At 41.7% G+C, this 20,449-nt stretch overlaps 1 protein-coding gene across 1 annotated transcript in view; it reads left to right on the top strand.

Moving 5' to 3' along the window:
• M1AP (meiosis 1 associated protein) overlaps window positions 1-20,449 on the top strand; it is a gene marked incomplete at both ends in the record, with an annotated part of 73,774 nt that overhangs the window by 20,524 nt on the left and 32,801 nt on the right. Inside the window, 1 exon segment of the mRNA XM_080711841.1 lies at window positions 875-1,043. Within this exon segment, the coding sequence (XP_080567967.1) occupies window positions 875-1,043 (169 nt within the window).

Below are 20,449 nucleotides of genomic sequence, written 5' to 3'. Positions count from 1 at the left end.
ATATATAGGTTTCATTATTTTGGTCCATATAGGTTTCATTGTTTATAATCCTTATAATTTGTTATTTATAATCCTTATAATCTTCTTTTGTGTGTGTGTGTGTGTGTGGTACTGGAGATGGAACCCTTCTACCTCCGGGCTACACTCCGAGACCTATTTTATATTTTATTTGGAAACAGGGTCTCTTAAGCCAGTGAGGCTGGCTTCGAACCCACACGATCCTCCTGTCTCTGCCTCCCAAGCGCTGGGATTACAAGCATGTGCCACCACATCCGGCTATAATCTTCATTTTTAATCCTTACATTAATCTCTATTGACTAGTCTCTATTTTGTATGCATTGGATATAATTTTCAAGGCTAGATTTTCAGCCACTTACAGGCAGAAAACATGTTTCCTAGTCACTCTCTGAGGTCAGTTCAGCCTGACTAAAAAGCTTCTGTGATGACCTGTCCCACCAGAATCTGCCAAATGAAATTGAATTTGTAGCACTTCTCGGCCTTTTGACTAAGATCAAGTGAAATGTGATTTGTTTGCTACAATTAAATCTCCTCACACCGGGCGTGGTGGCGCACGCTTGTAATCTCCGCGCTTGGGAGGCAGAGACAGGAGGATCGCGCAGGTTCGAAGCCAGCCGCGCGCGCTGGCTTAGGAGACCCTGTTTCCAAATAAAAAAAAAAGTATAAAAAGTAGGTCTGGGAGTGTAGCCCGGAGGTAGAAGGGCTTCCAGGAACCCCAGTACCACCAAAAAATAAATAAATAAATAAATAAATCTCCTCTTTACACCAAACACAATCACCACTACGAGACTTCTGCTGTGATATTACTGGCTCTAGACTTGAGAGTGACAACACTGATTCTGGGATTTATTTTCAGATTACTGTCCTGACTTCCCATCCTGGAAAAGAAGTGGTTAAACAGTTGGAGGAAGGGCTGAAAGATATAGACCTCGTTAGACTCAGGAGGCTCCAGGTTGTTGAAGTCACCAATGAAATCTCAGAGCATATGGACTCAGCATCTCCTGTTGAAGAGCTCAGCAGCGGTGGTAAGGAGTTTGGGTTTTGGGTTTTGGTTTTGATATCAGACCTCACTGTGTCACCCAGGCTGTTTTCAAACTCATAATCTTCCTGCCTCAAGATGTTTTTAAGTGAAAGGAATGGTAAAAATTGTAATGAATAGTTTTTTACAGGTCATAAAGATTTTTTCTGTGGTCTTTGTGTTTGTAAGTGATGAAGTAAGCCAGCAGATTTTACTGCAGTTGAAACAGATGTTACTAGGTGTTAGAGTTAAATTTTGTGGTATTTCTTTTATTTCGGAAACACTATATCCTAACAGTGAAAAACTAAAATATTATAGTCATAAAAAAGTAAAAAACAATCCTTCCTCCCCTAGTAACTTTTAAGAGATTGGGATATCCTTACAAATGTTCCTTTCTATATACATATACATACACTTACATACATACATATATACTTAATATTTTAATGAGATCATAATATACCAAAAATTCTGTAGCATTCTTTGTTCAGATATGTTAGACAAATGTCAGTATTTATAACTCTATTTTGTTTTAATGACTTCTTGGTTTATTATTGTATGATTGTACCATAGTATTTTTAGTCATTTATCAATGAACATTTTTCTATTATATCAATATGAATAGATTTATATGAAGGGATGGCCCCGTGGGCTAATGACCAATGCAATCACACAGGCTCCAATGTGCAGAAAGGCCCCCTGCTTGGGTTGCTATCTTAAAATTCTTAGATATTTTACCTCTGAACTTGCGTTTTGCAAGTCAGTTTGATAGAATAATGGAGCATGCACCAAGAGCTCAGAGGGTTGGCCTACATGTGCCTCTTCCTTCCCACCTCACCAGAATGGGTTCTTATTTGCCATCTCACCAGCCTCAGTGTTTCCATTCTGCCAACCTGCACCCAGATACCCCTGCTGGCCTCAGTTCTCCTGCTATTCAGAGGCCTGCACAGCTCAGTCAGAGTGGAATATACATGGCTTTGTGCTGTGTTGCAGGACCAGGGCCTCAGGCACCTGTATGAGTCTACACTTACTCGGTAAGTATCCTGATACCTGAGGGAGTGTTACATTATTGACAAATTTTTTTAAAAAAACTGGATGAGGTGGCTGGGATTACATGCCTGTAATCCCAGTATTTGGGAGGCTGAGACAGGAAGACCACAGATTGGAGGCCAGCAAGATAACTTGGCAAGACTCTGTTTTAAAATAAAAAGGACTAGGGGTATAACTGGTAGAACAATCTAGTTCAATCCTCAGTACAAAGGAAGGGAGGGAGGAAGGAGAAGAGAGGGGAGGAAGGAAGGAAAGAGAAGGACACTACAAATAACTTCTAGAGATCTGCTATGTAACATCATACCTATAGATTAAAAATAGCATACATTTGCTGGGCATGGTGGCAAATGTAATTCAACATTTGGGAGGCTGAGACAGGAGGATCATGGTTCGAGGACAACCTCAACTACTACTTAGTGAGACCCTTTGCAATTCAGTGAGACCTTGTTTCAAAATTTAAAAAAAAGAATAGAAAATAGGACTGGAGGTGTGGCTCAGAGGTAGAATGCCCCTGGGTGCCATCCCCAGTACCACACACACACACACACACACACACAAATAGCATACACTTAAAGCTTTTTTAAGTTATTGGATTGCAGGTCAAGTGTACTTACCACAATTGGAAAAAAAAAAAAAAAGCAAAAACAAAAAACCTACCATAATAGCTCAAGAAAGAGACCATGGACCAGACGTGGTGGCACACACTTGTAATCCCAGCATTTGGGAAGCTGAGACAGGAGGATCTCAGTTTGCAGCCAGCCTCAGCTACTTAGTAAGACACTTTTCAATTTCAACTCAATGAGACCCTCTTTCAAAATATAAAGAATATAAAATAGGGCTGGGAGTGTAGCTCGAAGGTAGAATGTACCTGAGTTCCATCTCCAGTACTGAAAAAAAAATTGTGGAAGAAAAGAAATTATATGTTAGTACTTTTAATGGCCTTTTCCCCCCTGCTTTTTGAACAGGGACTTTGTGTTTCTATTTCTTTTTGTTCTGGACCCACAAATTTTATAATTTTCCTCTTTGTGTATATAACTATGCACTTGTGCAAATATTCTCTGTAGAAAAAAATTCCTAAAAGTAAAATTGCTAGGAAGCTAGGTATGGTGGCACATGCCTATAATCCCAGCCTCAGCAATTTAAGAGGACTCTCAGCAACCCAGAGAGACCCTTTTTAAAAAATAAGATAGGATAAGCCAGGTGTAGTAACGCACATTTGTAATCCCCACGCTTGGGAGGCTGAGACAGGAGGATCGCACAGGTTCAAAGCCAGCCTCAGCTACTTAGTGAGGCTCTCAGCACCTTAGTGAGACCCTGTTTCTAAATAAAGTATAAAATAGGGCTGCAGGTATATCCCAGAGGTAGAAAACCTCTGGGTTTCACCCCCAGTACCACAAAAATAAAAATAAAAATAAATAAGATAGGATAAGGGTGTGCCTTGGAAGTAGAATGCCCATGGGTTCAATCCCCTGTACCACACATACCAAAAAAAGGTACTAGGAAGGAAGTAAAACAATATATATCTTTTGATAGTTATTGAAAGAGCATACCAATTTACGCTTCTACCTATAGTAAATGAGAGCTTTCCCTATTAGACATTATCCTTGTTTTTTCTTTAATCTTTGCTTACCCAATGGGCAAAAGAAATTATTTTTCTATCATTATAATTAGACCTTTTTTGGTGATAGGGATTGAAGCCAGGGATATTCTACCTCCAAGCTACATCCCCAGCCCTTTTTAATTTTTATTTTGAAACAAGGTTTCACTAAATTGCTGTACAGCATACAGTCTCCTCAGTGACTGTCCTATAATCTTCTTGTCTCAGCTTCCCAAGTACTGGGATTGCAGGAGTGTACCACCATGCCTAGCTAAATAAGACTTGTATTCTTGAATAACCCCTTGGAATTACTTTGGAGGAAAACTGTAGAGAGGTCATACATAGTGGTCTTTCCCCTTCATTCTTTCACTCTATTTATTTGAATGAACTTTTTGTTGATATTTACATTGTGTGTGTGTGTGTGTGTGTGTGTGTGTGTGTGTGTGTGTGTATTACTGTATTACTGTGGATTGGATTCAGGGGCATTTTACCTCTAAGCTACATCCTCAGCCCTATTTGTTTATTCCTTATTTTGAAACAGGATCTCACTAAATTGCAGGGGTCTTCACAAAGTAGCTGAGGCTGGCCATGAACCTGCAATCCTCCTGTTTCAGCCTCCCAAATACTGGGATTACAAATGTCCACCACCACACCCGGCTAACATTCTAAAAATGTTTTATTTATTTGTTTGTTTAATTACTTACTTATTTTGTGGTACTGGGAATTGAACCCAGGGACATTCTACCTCCAGGCTACACCCTCAGTCCTTTTTATACTTTATTTTTTGTTTGAAACAAAGCCTAGCTAGGTTGCTGAGAGTCTCACTACATTGCCAAAGGCTATCCTCAAACCTACGATCCTTCTGTCTGAGCCTTGCAAGTACTGGGATTACACATGTGCGCCACCATGCCCAGCTTTATTAAGAATATATATATGTTTATATGCCGGACGTGGTGGCACATGCTTGTAATCCCAGCATTCGGGAGGCTGAGACCAGAGGATCGTGGTTCGCGGACAGCCTCAGCTACTTAGTGAGGCCCTCTGCAACTCAGTGAGACCTGGTTTCAAAATAAAGAATAAAAAATAGGGCAGGGGGTGCAGCTTGGAGGTCAAATGCCCCTGTATTCACCCCCAGATCTGCAAAAAAAAAGAATATATATGTTTATAAACAAAATACAGATAAACACACATAAATTCATCTAAATCATCTATAATCCTATACTTCCTAGAAGGAAATTTATTCAAACTGAATTTTAGAGGACAAGTAGAAATTAGCCAAGCTGAGGAAGAGAAAAGGGCCACTCAGAAAGGAGACCTAGAGACACAAGAAAGCAAAATACAATCCACTTTCAGAGAAGAACCCATGACCTGAGCTTGTTTGGCAGAGGTGGAAGCATGGTTATAAAGGTAGGCAAGAGTTAGATGAAAGGGCCATATATACCATGCTGTATTTCATTTAAGGTAATGGAAATTTATTTATTTATTTTTGCAGGTCTGGGGATGGAACCCAGAGGCATTTGACCTTTGAGCTACACCCCCTGCCCAATTTTTTATTCTTTATTTTGAAACAGGGTCTCACTGAATTGTAGAGGGCCTCACTAAGTAGCTGAGACTGTCCACAAACCATAATCCTCAGGTCCCAGCCTCCCGAATGCTGGGATTACAAGTGTGCGCCACTACGCCCGGATAAGGTGATGGAAATTTATAAAGATTTTGTCAGCAAGTCTAGTAAAGATCACCAAATTATGAAGTTTAAGAGTTTTCTAACCAGTTTAGACTCGCCCAACACTCAAGTTATGCTTTATGGTTCTGTGGTCCTTTCTGACTAAGGGCGCCCACTGTTTTGATACCATTGATCTCTTCCTGGACCTACATGAGTAACCCTCCTCCTCCTCCTTGTCATTTCTCCCATGATTAGGGAGGTTGACGCCTATGGATGCTTCTAGCACCGTGAGACCACCGGCATTGCCCTGGCAGGAGAGGGAGGACAACCAGCATCAGCCACATGGCCTGTGAGCACCTGTCTGCTGCACAGGCTCTGCTTTTCTCAAGCAGAAACAGGGCTCCCTAGGTTGCTGAAGCTGGCTTCGAACCTGTGATCCTCCTCTCTCAGCCTCCCAAGTACTAGAATTGCATGCATGCATCACAACCCCTGGCTAGTTTACTTATTTCCAGCCTCCTCACTGACTGTCCTTTCTGTCCTCATCCCTCTATCTGCGGTAGTCTCTCCCTCTGGATTCCTTCTTTTCGACTCTTAATTTCTTCCCCTATCCTCTTCCAACCAAATCCTCCTCTAAATCCTAATTCAGATGCATGACTACTATCCATATTGATTTTCATCTCTTCACAACAACTGTGTCAGCTGTGGTCTACACCACACAATTCAGCCCTTAATTATATACTATGTAGAATTAGTCACCATTGCTTTATTGTGGGATAATTTTATCTATTCACCTACATTGAGAACTATTCATCATTTAAGGTCTGCGCTAAACTGTAAGTACCTTGGGACTAGCTTGCAGGGGTGTGTGTGTGTGTGTGTGTGTGTGTGTGTGTGTGTGTGTGTGTGTGTGTTAGTGGGTTTGAGACCCAGAATCATTCTACCTCTGAACTATACCCCCAGCTCTATTTTTTTTATTTTTATTTTGAAACAGGATCTTACTAGCTTGCTGAAGCTGGCCTCAAACCTGTGATTCTCCTCTCTCAGCCTCCCAAGTACTAGGATTACATACATGTACCACAACACCCGGCTAGCTTACTGAGTTCTGTGTCACAGCATACAGCATATCCTGGATTATCAGAAAGTGGGATGTTATTTGTTGTTTGTTGTTTTGTGTGTGTGTGTGTGTGTGTGTGTGTGTGTGTGTGTGTGTGTGTGTGTGTGTGTGATACTAGGGATGAACTTGAGCATTCTATCTCTGAACTACATGCCCAGGCCAATTTTCTTTTTGTTTTGAAGCAGGTTCTCACTAAATTGCTTCCCTTATGTCCCCTACCTTTTATAACATCTCCACTTTCCTGAATACAGCCTGGGCCATGACCGGGGCTAAGACAATCATAGTTCCCCAAGACACCAATCCGAATCCTTCCCATTGGATTCTCAAATTGAACCTGTGAGACAGACACTCTTTTCCTTTCTCTTTAGTCAAGGTCAGATGACTCATGCATTGTCTCTTGTCTCCCTTCAATGATTGTACCCTGAAAGAACCTGTGTCTATAATAGCACAGAGCTTGGTGTACTCTGAGGCTGCCTGATATCTTTATTTAGAATAGTTACTGGCTTGTATTTTGATAGAAGAGCTTTTAAACGCAGGAAGCACCTCTTACTTTGTGTCGCTGCTGATACTCTTCCAGCAGCTTCCTTTTTGGTTTTAAATAATACATTATCCATACATTTCTTACAATTCCTCTCTTTGGGCTAAACACTAATAGTTCATTGCTTGAAATCTTCCTTGTTTGTCTATACTATCATCATAATTAGTCCCTGTATTTCCTTACTTTTTTGCATCATTTTGGTGTCGTTATCAAGATGTTAACAGCAGCAGCTTCTTTCATTCTCAAGAGGATACATGCCCCAGAATTAGGTTGCCGGAGTCTAAATCCCAGTTACATCATTTAGTAGCTGTTTCCCTTTGGGCAAGATACTTAGCCTTGCTAAACCTTCCTTGTTAATTCCTATCTCAGGCAATAGTTGTAGAAATTAAATGAGATCATGTATGCTAATTACCTAGTACATGGTAAGTACTCAGTAAAAATTAGCTATTGTTCTTAATACTTTTGAAAACATTTTTGTATATAGATGGTTTGGTTCCTGAGAATGACTTTCTTCCTCCTCCTCCCCTTCCCCCCTTCTCTCCCCTCTCCCCCTCCTCAGAGGTAGAATGCCTCCAGGTTCAATACCCAGTACCACATACAAAAAAATAAAAAAACACACTATGAAGGAATTGATAAGATACATCACAATTACATTTACAACTCATATGAGCAACAAAGAATTGGTATCTGTAATATTATGAGTCCTCTTCACAGAGTAGAATATCATACCGTTATGAAAACGAATAAAACACAACTACATTTAACAATGTGGGTGAATGCCAATATTGAGAAAAAAGCAGGTAGCCAAAGACTTTCAAAGTGATACTTCTTTTAAAACTCAAGCAAAACTAAAATAATAAAGCATTATTTAAAGTAGTAAAACTATTTTTAAAAGGAAAAGAATTATAAGAAAAAATTCAGTGTGGAAGGCCTCCTCTGAAAGGATCAGGGGAAGCATACAGCTATCTCAGTGGTATTGGTGATATTCTACAGCCAAAGTTGAACAGAAGAATTCATGGGTGTTCATTTTGTTACATTTCATAGGGTACATATATATTGCATTATTCATTTGCATATAATAAAAATTGTATGTTATATTTCTAAATAATGGCTAAGTAATAAATATGACAAAACTAAAAAGGCCACTGTGATCAGTACACTTTGGCATCTAGAGAGCATATGTCTAAGCTGACAAGAGTCTGCATTTGATGAGTAAGTTGTTCAGCCAGTTACAAATCAACCTAATGATGCTGTCAAGTAGCCTACATTTCTCAGCCATGTACACAAGGATATCAGGTTCCCTTTCTAAGTGCTCGCAAACCATCTGTTTAATATTTCCTCCCAGAGTTTGCCAGGGATCGATGTCAAGCTCCTTTGGAAAGGTACTTTATCCATATGTGTTCTCAGGAAACACCGAATGTTAACAACCCAAACAAAGAAGATAAAGATTCATTGCTTCTTAAAAGATTCCAGAAAGAACTGGAGGTTAGAGGAAGTCTCTTCCCTGCATCAGTGCAATTGTCAGACGCTAGATATTGATTTTTCCCCTTTCATTGTCTTAGAAAATAGACCAGAAAACACAGTTGCTCATTGATTTTATCTTTGATAACTGTATTAAAGACATTTATTTCCCTGTGGCATTGACTAAATTAAAACCACTGTTGTGTTTATTATCTAAAGATTTTTTAACACAGAGCAACATTTTTTATGTCATTAACAGAAGCTGTGGTCTCAGAAAAATAGCAACTTGTCATTTTTATAATTAAATACTTTTAGAATTTAGCAGAAAATCTAAAGTTCTTCAAAACTTGAGATTTTAAAAATTATCCTCACCAACTTAAAGAGTAAGTTATACACCATAAGTTGTATGCATTCAAAATACACAACTCAATGAGTTCTGGTAGTTGTATATGCCCACAGATCACCACCACAAAATATAAAACATTCAGCCAAACATAGTGGCATACATTTGTAATCTCAGTACCTGGGAGGCTGAGACAGGAGGATCTTGGTTCGCGGACAGTCTCAGCTACTTGGTGAGGCCCTCTGCAATACAGTGAGACCCGGTTTCAAAATAAAGAATAAAAAATAGGGCAGAGGGTGTATCTTGGAGGTTGAATGCCCTAGATCCCATCCCCAGACCTGCAATAAATAAATAAATAAATAAATAAATAAATAAAATTAGGTAGGACTAGCATGTAGCTCAGAGGTAGAATGCACCTGGGTTCAATCTCTAGTACCACACACACAAATTTTGTTTCATCATACCCAAAAGATTTATTTTGCCCCTTTTTACTCCATCCCTCTGTTCCCAGTGTAGACCACTGATCTGCTTTCCATATGTAGATCAATTTGCTTTTTACATAAGTGGAATCATATAGTATATACTTCTTTTATATCTGAAATTTTATTCAGATTTTGAGGTTCATCCATGTTGTTTATATCTGTATTTAATTCCTTTTTTGCTGAGTAGTAGTATATGGCAGGAATAGGTCGCGTTTCGTTTAACCATTCTCCTGTTAATGAACATTCTGGGGTGTGTGTGTATGTGTGTGTGTGTGTGTGTGTGTGTGTGTGTGTGTGTGTGTTTCTGGGGATTGGACCCAGGGGCATTCTACTTCTGAGCTACACCCCAACCCTTTTATTAATTTATTGTTTTGTTTTCTTTTGAAATAGTGTCTTGCTAAGTTGCTGAGACTGGCCCTTGAACCAGTGATCCTTCTATATCAGCTTCCCAAGTACTGGGATTACAAGCGCGCACTACTGCGCCAGGCTAGTTCCCAATTTTTTACTATTGTGAAAGAAGCTGTATGAGTATCCATACACAAATCTTCTATGCAGACATGTTTTAATATCTTTTGGGTCTTAGTTTATCGCTTATCTTTTCCTATCCATTCACTTTCAACCTGTTCTAGTTTACTTTCCTATAGCTGTGACCAAGATACCTGACAAGCACAATACTTTGATAATCTCTCTGATTTGTAATGTAAAGCCCACCAACATTTGCCTCAAGTTTTTTTGTTTGTGGTTTTTGTTTTTGTTTTGGGTTTGTTTTTTGGGGTTTTTTTTGCGGGTCTGGGATGGAACCCAGAGGCATTCGACCACCAAGCTACACCCTGCCCTATTTTTTTTTAATTCTTTATTTTGAAACAAGGTCTCACTAAGTTTTAGAGGGCCTCACTAAGTAGCTGAGGCTATTTGCAAACCATGATCCTCCCGTCTCAGCCTCCTGAAGGCTGGAATTACAAGCATGCGCCACCACACCCGGCATTACCTCTAGTATTGATATGGCTGGATTTAGGCCTACCATTCTATTTTTTGTTCTATTTTGTTCATCTTTCATTCCCTGCTTTCTTGCTTTCTTTGGGGTTATTTATTTAGTTACTTATTTTCTGTGGCACTGGAAATTGGACCCAGGGGCTTTCTACCTCTGATCTACATCCCCAGTCCCTTTTATTTTTTATTTGAAACAGTCTCTCTAGGTTGATGAGAGTAGAGTCTCACTACTTGCTAAGACTGTCCTTAAACCTGTGATTGTCCCATCTCAGCCTCCCAAATATGGGGAATATGGGGATTACAGGCATGCACCACCCAGCACACCTACCACACATGTCCTATTTTTGATTTTTTATTTTGTGTGGCACTGTGGATTGAACCCAGGGGCATTTTAATTCTGAGCTACACCCTTATAGCCTGTTGTTGTTGTTGTTGTTGTTGTTGTTGTTGTTGTTGTTGTTGTTGTTGTTCTGGGGATTGAAGCCAGGGCATTCTTCCTCTAAGCTATACCCCTAGCCTTATTTTTATTTTTTGTTTTGAAACAGGTTCTCACTAAGTTGAGGAGGGCTTCACAAAGTAGCTGAGGTTGCCTCCCAAGTACTGGGATTACAAGCCTGCACCTCCACACCCGGCTTACTCTTGATTTTTTAAAAGCAGCCTAGTTGCTTTTAGTAAAAATTATATTTATTGTAGGTTTTTGATAGATACACTTTGCCAAGTAGGTGGGATCCAGAGAAACACACCATATACCGTGTGCGTGTATATTTGTACGACTCTGAACTTTGCTGTGATGTATAATTATAATGCACCAATAAAAGCATTTTAAAAACTAATCTGAGCCGGGCGTGGTGGCACACACTTGTAATCCAGACATTTGGGAGGCTGAGACAGGAGGATCCTGGTTCGCGGACAGCCTCAGCTACTTAGCGAGGCTCTTTGCAACTCAATGATACCCTGTTTCAAAATAAACAATAAAAAATTGGACTGGGGGTGTAGCTTGGAGGTAGAATGCCCCTGGGTTCCACCCCCAGTACCACAAAAAAAAAAAAAAACTAATTTGGAATACCAACATTTTCTTTTGATTTTTTTCTCTCTTCAAAAAAATAGAGTATAAGCTAGGCATGGTGGTGCACACTTGTAATCCCAGTACTTGGGAGGCTGAGTCAGGAGAATTGCACACATTCGAAGCCAGCCTCACTCAGCTACTTAGTGAGGCTCTCAGCAACTTAGTGATACCCTGTTTCTAAATAAAATATAAAATAGATCTGGGAGTGTAGTTCAGAGGTAGAAGGTTTTTGGGTTCCGTCACCAGTACCACAATAATAATAATAATAATAATAATAATAATAATAATAATAATAATAATAAATAGTTTAAAAATAAAGATAAGCCGGGCATGGTGGTGCAGGCTTGTAATCCCAGTGGTTTGCGGCCAGCCTCAACTACTTGCTCTTTGCAACTCAGTGAGACCTTGTTTCAAAAAATAAAAGAATAAAAAATAGAGCTGTAGGTGTAGCTCAGAGGTAGAATGCCTCTGGGTTCCATCTCCAATACCACAAAAAAAAAAATTAAAACCAAAGAAAGAGAGAGGGGGAAGGGAGGGAGGGAGGAAGAGAGACAGAGAAAAAAATAGGGCTGGGAGTGTCACTCAGAAATAGAATCCTCCAGGATTCAATTTCAAATTGGGCTGGAGGTGTAGCTCAGAGGTAGTATGCCCCTGAGTACCACTAAAAAAAGAGAGAGAGGGAGAGTATAGACAATTTCATTTAACTGATAATAATGTTTTTCAGAGTTTAAAAACATCCAATTTAAAAAACAAGAATTTTGAGCCGGGCGTGGTGGCGCACGCTTGTAATCCCGGAGCTTGGGAGGCGGAGACAGAAGGATCGCGCAGATTCAAAGCCAGCCGCGCTGGCCTAAGAGACCCTGTTTCCAAATAAAAATATAGAAAATACCACCAAAAAAAAAAAAAAACAGTGAAAGAGGCTTTTTCTAAGTTTTACCCTTCCCCACACTGCTGTGAATGCAGCCATTCTGGAGGCAAAAGTGTAAAAAAAGAGGAATTCATTCCCTACTGGTCACTTACTCCAAGTTTCAACTCCTCTCCAGTCTTTCTACCTTTGTTCTGTCTCAGAACCCTCAGGGAGCTGATTTTTAAAGATACTATCCAGAGTGCATAGATGTTATTTTCAGGAAGACTGGTTTATTATACACTGGAAGCTTACTGATCACTCTTGATCATTTTTTTTTTCTTTTTACCTCCTTTACTACATTCTGTTCAGGTCAATAAGTTCAACTTCTCCTTTATTTCCTTCTCTATCTTTAGGAGCCTGTGACAGAATTTTTTTATTAAATTCCAACTCTCTTCCTTTCTTATGCTCCGGAATGCATAGACACTGTGCTTTACTTGACAGATGACTGGTATTGCTGTCACCCAACCTGGGGACAATATGGCCACTACTCTCTCTGAAATTAGACCCAACATATGCCAGGCACTAGGTAGTATAGTACAAGAGTTAATTGAGACACAGCTATATACATATTCTGTGTCTAGAAATAGCCACAAGCACAAATATAAATTTAATATAAAATAACAGTGACATCTCAAACACCAGAGCATAGATGGACTCTTGAAAAAGTGATGTGGCCGGGCGTGGTGGCGCACGCTTGTAATCCCCGCGCTTGGGAGGCAGAGACATGAGGATCGCGCAGGTTCGAAGCAAGCCGCACTGGCGTAAGAGACCCTGTTTCAAAAATATAAAAATAGGTCTGGGAGTGTAGCCGGAGATAGAAGGGCTTCCAGGAACCCCAGTACCACCAAAAAAAAAAAAAAACTACACAGAAATGCCATTTCTCACCTATTAGACTCACAAAGTTAAAAAGTATCACAAAACATTCTGTTAGTGAGTCTGTACTTCCACACATTGCTGGTACAATCCTTTTGGAGGAGAATTCGGTAATATCTAACAAAATTACATCTGTATTTACTTTTGAGTCACCAGTCCCTCTTCTAGGAATATAATATCCTGAAGAGGCTCCTGTGATTCAAAAAAACAATGTACATATTCAGGGCCACAAAGTTATTACACAGTTTATCTAGTTTTGTTTTTTAGGATATGTTTTAGGACTCTCTTTGGTTTCAGTGGTTTTTTGTTTGTTTTGGAGGTTGTTTGTTTGTTTAGCTTTTCCTTACTCTATCTAGCTTCCCAGTCAATCTTTCCTTTCATTGGTTCCTCTTATAGCCTGGGTTTGGTTCTCTGGGTCACACCAACAGCTTGCACGCCTTCCCAGCCCGACTTCTTTCTTCATTCAGTCTTCTGGATAAATCATCTCTACCACCACAAGAGCCTATAAAACACTTCTTCCCAATCACTTTTTTTTTTAATTTTGCATTGCAATTTACCTTGAACACTTTGGGTTACAGAATATGCAAACCAATCTCTGCAGAAAGAAAAGGCTTTTTAAAATACCTCTTAAGTCTGGCGTTTCCCAAGGCAAATAATGCTTTAGACTTCAGTATATCTCAATCACTGGTGATCTACCTCTTTTGCATACGGACTGTATTTTTTCAATAAAATGAAAATAGAGCTACTAAAACTACAGATAAAACATATTTTGTATAATATGGATGACATCCTTTATGGAAAAGAAATTTTTCAGCAAAAAAAGAAAAAGAAATGGCATGACTTTGGGTATCTTAAAAGTGCACATCTGTGTAGACAGCTGGGAGGCAGCATTTTAATCCCTCATCTCTTGTCGTTCGTTGTGTAGTGCTTTAAAGTCTCCTAAGTGCTTTCAGGTGTCAAATGTCATCATTTTGTATTCAGATGAACCCTTAGCTTAGGTATCATTATTATTCCCACTATATAGATGGAGAAATTGAGCTTAGAGAAATAAAGTGACTGGCCTGCGGTCACAGAGAAAGCAAGTAGCAGGGTGGCTACAATTGGTTTCTTCTGTTCGGTGCAGTATTCACTGAGCTCCTATTGTATGCCAGACACTGGGCGAGGGCAAGGAGATACCAAGGTGGATAAGGTGTTGCATCTGCAAGGACACACACACACACACACACACACACACACACACACACACACGCTGTTCCCAAACCAGGGCCCTCCTTTCCTGCACTTGCAGCATCTCCTCTCTGGGCTGGGCAGGGAAAGACGAGTCAAGCACCTCAATGCAGAATTGGCAGTCAGGGAATACTGCTGGAGTTGCAGAGCACAAGGATGCTATGTCCCCTGAGAGCACAGAGCCAAAGAAAAAGAGATTCACATAAGGCTACTCTCCAGCCAGGCTAGGGGCTAAGACAGGTAGCAGGTTCGAGGCCAACCTCAGCAACTTACAGTGAGACCTCCATAACTTAGTAAGACCCTATTTCAAAATAAAAAAGTAGGCCGGACGTGGTGGTGCACGCTTGTAATCCCTGCACCTGGGAGGCGGAGACGGGAGGATTGTGCAGGTTTGAAGCCAGCCACGCTGGCTTAGGAGACCCTGTTTCCAAATAAAAATGTAAAAAATAGGTCTGGGAGTGTAGCCCGGAGGTAGAAGGGCTTCCAGGAACCCCAGTACCACCAAAAAATAAATAAAGTAAAAAAGTAAACTAGGGCTGGGGTGTAACACCCCCTGTGTTCAATCCCCAGTAACACACACACACGCACACACACACACACACACACACACACACACACACACACCTTCCCACACATGTTTATGTGACTCACTCAAGTCTCTGTTCCACTATCACCTTTTTTTATTTTTATTTTGTGGTACTGAGGATGGAACCCAGGGACATTCTACCTCCAAGACTCATTATTTTACCTTGAAACACGGTCTCACAAAGTTGCAGAGGGCCTCAGTAAGTTGCTGAGGCTGGCCTTGAGCCTGTGATCCTCCTGTCTCAGCCTCCCAAGTACCAGGATTACAAGCATGTGCCACCACGCCAACGAACTAAAACCTTTTTTAACAATGCTCCCCTGGCCAGTTCATATTTGTTCATTCATTCTCTCTCTCTCCCTCCCTCCCTCCCTCCCTCCCTCTCCCTCCCCCTCTCTCTCTTTCTCTCCCTCCCTCCCTCCCTGGCCAATTCATATTCACTCATTTCCCCCCCTCTCATACACACACAACACACACATCCCCCCTTCCTGCTTTCTTTTTCTTCATAGTATCTACTATGATCTGCAGTTGTATTGTTCTGTTTGTTCATTATTTTCTCCCCGCAGAGTGTAAGCCATGCAAACAGGCTAATTTTCTCTCTCTCTCTCTCTCTCTCTCTCTCTCTCTCTCTCTCTCTCTCTTTTTGTGGTACTGGGGTATCTGGAAGCCCTTCTACCTCCGGGCTACACTCCCAGACATTATATATATATATATATATATATATATATATATATATATATATATATATATGTATGTATGTATATGTGTGTGTGTGTGTGTGTGTGTGTGTGTATTGGAAACAGGATCTCTTAAGCCAGTGTGGCTGGCTTCGAACCTCCTAAGCACAGGGATTACAAGCATGAACCCCACGCCCGGCCAATTTTCTCTTTTCTTCATGCCACCAATCAGTACCTGGCTCATAAAAGGCACAAATTCAAGCATTGCTTAAATGACAAACAAAGGAAAATATCAGTGAATAAATAAATGAATGAAGACAGTGGGATTTCTTCATGAGAAGAGTTAAATCCTCAGCAGTATAAATTTTCTCTCTTCGTACAGTTCTGGTGGTATGTTAGCCCTCTTACAGATTGGAGTCCCAGGAAGAAGGTCACCACTGCTCCTTCCCACAGTCATTTCTCTGCATGGTCACAACCTCCATTTGCCCCCTTTCACCTTCCTTTCAAGAGGCTTCTCCTTTTTTTTTTTCAGGGTCCAAGTATCACCTCCACAGATGAGGCAAATGTGCTCAGAAAGCCAAGCTGGACTGCCCCACTGTTGTGCGCATTGGCGATTATTCTCACGCCGCATTGATTTAAGGGTGTGGTTGAGTGGCTCTGCATAGTAGTTCAAGCTTTATCTGTTATGGTTACTTACCCAAGTTAACATCCTGTAGCTACGCCCATATTCAAAGAGTAGATGATGCTGATTGTAAACTGACCCAGACTGGCCCTTGACCTTTGGGGGTCACAGAGCTCTTTTGAGAATCTGCTAAAAGTTAAGGGGCTCTCCCTTAACTTTGTGTCTGAAATAAACTAACCTCACTTTAAACATATTTCAATTTTGTTACCATGGTTTAGGGTTTCTTCTGAGAGGGTCTGCTTTAGGCATTACATGATTTTCAGTCGTTTCAGCTCTCTTAATTTTTTGCATTATTGTGGCCCTTCAGAATAGCTTGAGGAGCTCGGTGAAGGCTGTGTCTGCTTGTGGCCACAGGGGGGCAGGATAAGTCCAGCAATGGGAATGCAGCTTGCTTCTGAGCTGTGGGGACCCAGGCCTTCCTCATTTGGTGCAGCCACCCAGTCAGAGCCACAGCTTCACTCTAATAACCCTGCTATCTGAAATCAGAAAGCTGGGCCCCACCCCATCAGGTGCTGTGAGAGGTCCTCCTCTGCACCTTTGACTGGAGACATCTCTCCGCCCTGTTGCTTTAGCACTTTTAGTTGTATTTCTGAGGAATTGCAGTGATAGGTGTTTTGGGTTCTTATTGGAAAGGGGAATAAAGCAGAGGCCAAAAGTGACTAGGAAGAGGGGGACATTAAGAAACGGAAAGTGCATTCTTATCCTATAAGAGCTAATCATTTTGCTGATGAGAAAGGAGGAAGAAAGTGACATTTGTTGGAACTGCTACTGCTAGCCTTAGATAATCATCTCACATTTTATGCCTCCCAACAACTAGGAAGTAGATGGTATCACTCCCACTTTCCCCACAACCACGTAGCTGACAGCTGTCAAAGTACAATTAAAGCCTGATTTTCCCACTAAATCCCACTGCCTTTCATAAAGTCAGAAAAAGAGAAGACGACCCTTAAGAAAGAACTAATGAGCCTTAACCGATGACTGTTGCCCAAGTGAAGCCCCCAAATACCCAGGTGAGCTCATTAAAGCCAGATAAGGGAGGATATATTTAAGCGTAAACAAAGTCAGGCCTGAGTTGAATGCTGGAGGAGGTGCAGGCCATGGACTGACAGTAATAAAAAGCACTAAGGAAGGAAGGAAGTCATGTGACAAGAAGACCGACTTAGCTAAGGCCGAAGAGTCACAGGAACGAGTAACGAGGGCGACTGTTCAACCCCACAGGCGCGCGCTCAGCGCCAGCTCTGTGCACGGCGCTGAGGATACAAGTGGGCAGAAACAGTTCCTGCCTTTGGATAGTTTATACTTCAATGGGAGAAACCAATGTTTCCTCAATAACATAGTACCAAGACAAAATGTAATGTGAACTACATATACTGTAAATATAACCCAAAAGCTGTGAGAGTACGTTGACGGACGGTGAATCAGGACAGACTGCATGAAGGAGGCGACATTTGAGCCGTGTGTGTGTGTGTGTGTGTGTGTGTGTGTGTGTGTGTGTGTTCGCACATGTGCGCGCACCCTGGGGATTGAACCCAGGAGCATTCTTCCCCAAGCTATACCCCCAGCTCTTTTTATTTTTATTTTTATTTTGAAACATGATCCCACCAGGTTGCTGAGTCTCACTACATTGCTGAGGCTATCCTTGAACCTGTGATCCTCCTGTCTCAGTCTCCCAAATACTGGGGTTACAAGTGTGTACCGCCATGCCCAGCTTAAGCTTACTCTTGAAAAATGGAAAATAGGTCTAAACAGGTGGCAATGAGGAGGAATGACCTGGGCCATCGCAGAGGAAGGAAAGGTAGAAAACCTGAAGAATAATGAGGCATACATGCCCAGTGCTCTAGAATGAGCAAGTGACAGCTGGAAGGCTGTGTGCTCTGTAGCAAAGGAGGGAACAGGCGTGGTGGTGTGCATCCGTAATCTCAGTACTTGGGAGGCTGAGACAGAAAAACCACCAGTTCCAGGACAGAGCACAGTAACTAAGCGAGATCCTGTTTGAAAATGAAAAAAAAAAAATTCAAGCTGGGGATGTAGCTTAGTGGTAGAGTGCCTCTGGGTTCAGTCCCCAGTACCATAAGATAGGGAAAAAGGAAGAGATAGCCGGGTGTGGTGGCGCATGCTTGTAATCCCTGCATTTGGGAGGCAGAGACAGGAGGATCGCACAGGTTTGAAGCCAGCTGCGCTGGCTTAAGAGACCCTGTTTCCAAAAATAAAAAAGTATAAAATAGGTCTAGGAGTGTAGCCCAGAGGTAGAAGGGCTTCCACGAACCCCGGTACCACCAAAAATAAAAAATAAAAAAGGGGGGAGAGATAAAAAAAAAAAAACATGAGCCAGGTGTGGTAGCGCACATGCTTATAATCCCAGCATTTGGGAGGCTGAGACAGGAGGATCACGGTTCATGGCCAGCCTCAATTACTTAGGCCCTTCGCAGCTCAGTGAGACCCTGTTTCAAAATAAAGAATAAAAAATAGGGCTAGGGGTGTAGCTCAGAGGTAGAATGCCCCTGGATTCCACCTCCCGTACCACAAAAAAAAAGAAAAAAGAGGTTTATTTAGCTTATGGTTTATTGTTGTTTTATTTGTTCAGTACTTAGGAATTGAGCCTGGGGATATTCTACCTCACCAACCTACACCCCCAGACTTTTTTTTTTTTATCTATAGGGTCTTGCTAAGTCACTGAGGCTGGCGGCAAACCCGAGTTCCTCCTATCTCAGCCCCCCAAGTACTGAGATTACAGGTGCTCGTGGTTCACGGCCAGCCTCAGCTACTTAGTGAAGCCCTTTGCAACTCAGTGAGACCCTGTTACAAAATAAAGAATAAAAAATAGGGCTGAGGGTGTAGCTCAGAAGTAGAATGCCCCTGGCTTCTATCCCCAGTACCACAAAAAAAAAAAAAAAAGTTTCAGAAACTGGGAGCCATGAGTCTGGCGTGTTGGCACACGCTTGTAATCCCAGCGCTTGGGAGGCTGAGACAGGAGGTTCACACAGGTTCGAAGCCAGCCTCAGCTACTTAGTGAGGCTCTCAGCAACTTAGTGAGACCCTGTTTTCAAATAAAGTATACAATAGGTCTGGAAGTATAGCCCAGAGGTAGAAAAGCCTCTGGGTTCCACCCTCCAGTACCACCAAAACAAACAAACAACAAAACAAAAAAAACTGGGAGTCATACCTAAGAAGTATTGGAAGGGAAGATAGGGAGTTTGCTAGAACAGCTAAGAGGCCTCTGCCATAATCCAGGCCCAAGAAAATAGGTGTCTGGAGCAGTGACAGATGAAGTGGGAAAGTGCTCCCTGAGTGCCCTGGCTCACACATTAGTCTTTAGCATGGATAACGTGAGCCCATCCCTGATTCTGTCACTCTCTTCCAAGACTGCGAAACTGCAGGCATAGCACCTCTGTAGAGATCATATGAGGATGTTTCCAGCAGAAGAAGCTCCGCTCTGTAGCCCTGCCAAGAATGTGCAAGTTGAGAAATCAGAACGTCAGGAACATCAATGGGTGTCAGTGGGGCTCACCTGAGAAGCGAGGCCCCAGGGCCATATTCCAGCACTGGTTCTTCAGAAAGCTGACTTTGTCAAGAACCCTCTCAGAAACACACTCACCTTCCCGAGCTGAAGACTAAAGGCTAAGCTGGAATATTTTGGCAAAAGAACTATAACCTTCTTAATCACCAAGAAGAGCAGAGAGGACGCATGATCCCTGCCACTAGGACACGTCCTGGAGCCAGCACGGCTGCTCTGGGTCCCGCTCAGCGCCTCTGCTGCCCCTCTTCTCTGTGTTCCGTTTCTAGCCAGACCCCTCCCCTTCTAGTGGACACATTTGTCCCCTAGATACGCCAGTGCCATCCAAAAGGCTACGGCCAAATCTTGCTCTGGTCATTAAGCCATCCTCCTTCCTTAGGGGGACTGCTGTCATTGACCTCACCACTCTGCTGATTTTGCAGTTTTACTATCTGAGGAAACTCCTATTTTTCTTATTTGCAGATTCTTAATAGGTGAGGACTGTGCGCTGTCTCCGCATATTCCCCATGGCAGGAGTTTCTGGTCTTCTGCCCTTTACACTTGTTTCTCATCTGCAAATTTCTGTCATTTGAACTCTAAGCAGTTTTAGCCTCTATACTTTCGGAGCCCCCTGCTCTCAATTCCATTTTTTTTGTTCTATTACTGC

This window comes from Muscardinus avellanarius (genome assembly GCF_963383645.1).
Source record: "Muscardinus avellanarius genome assembly, chromosome: 15".
Lineage (NCBI taxonomy): Eukaryota > Metazoa > Chordata > Mammalia > Rodentia > Gliridae > Muscardinus > Muscardinus avellanarius.
Note: the sequence above shows the minus strand (reverse complement) of the source record. Positions and strands in the feature narration are given on the sequence as shown.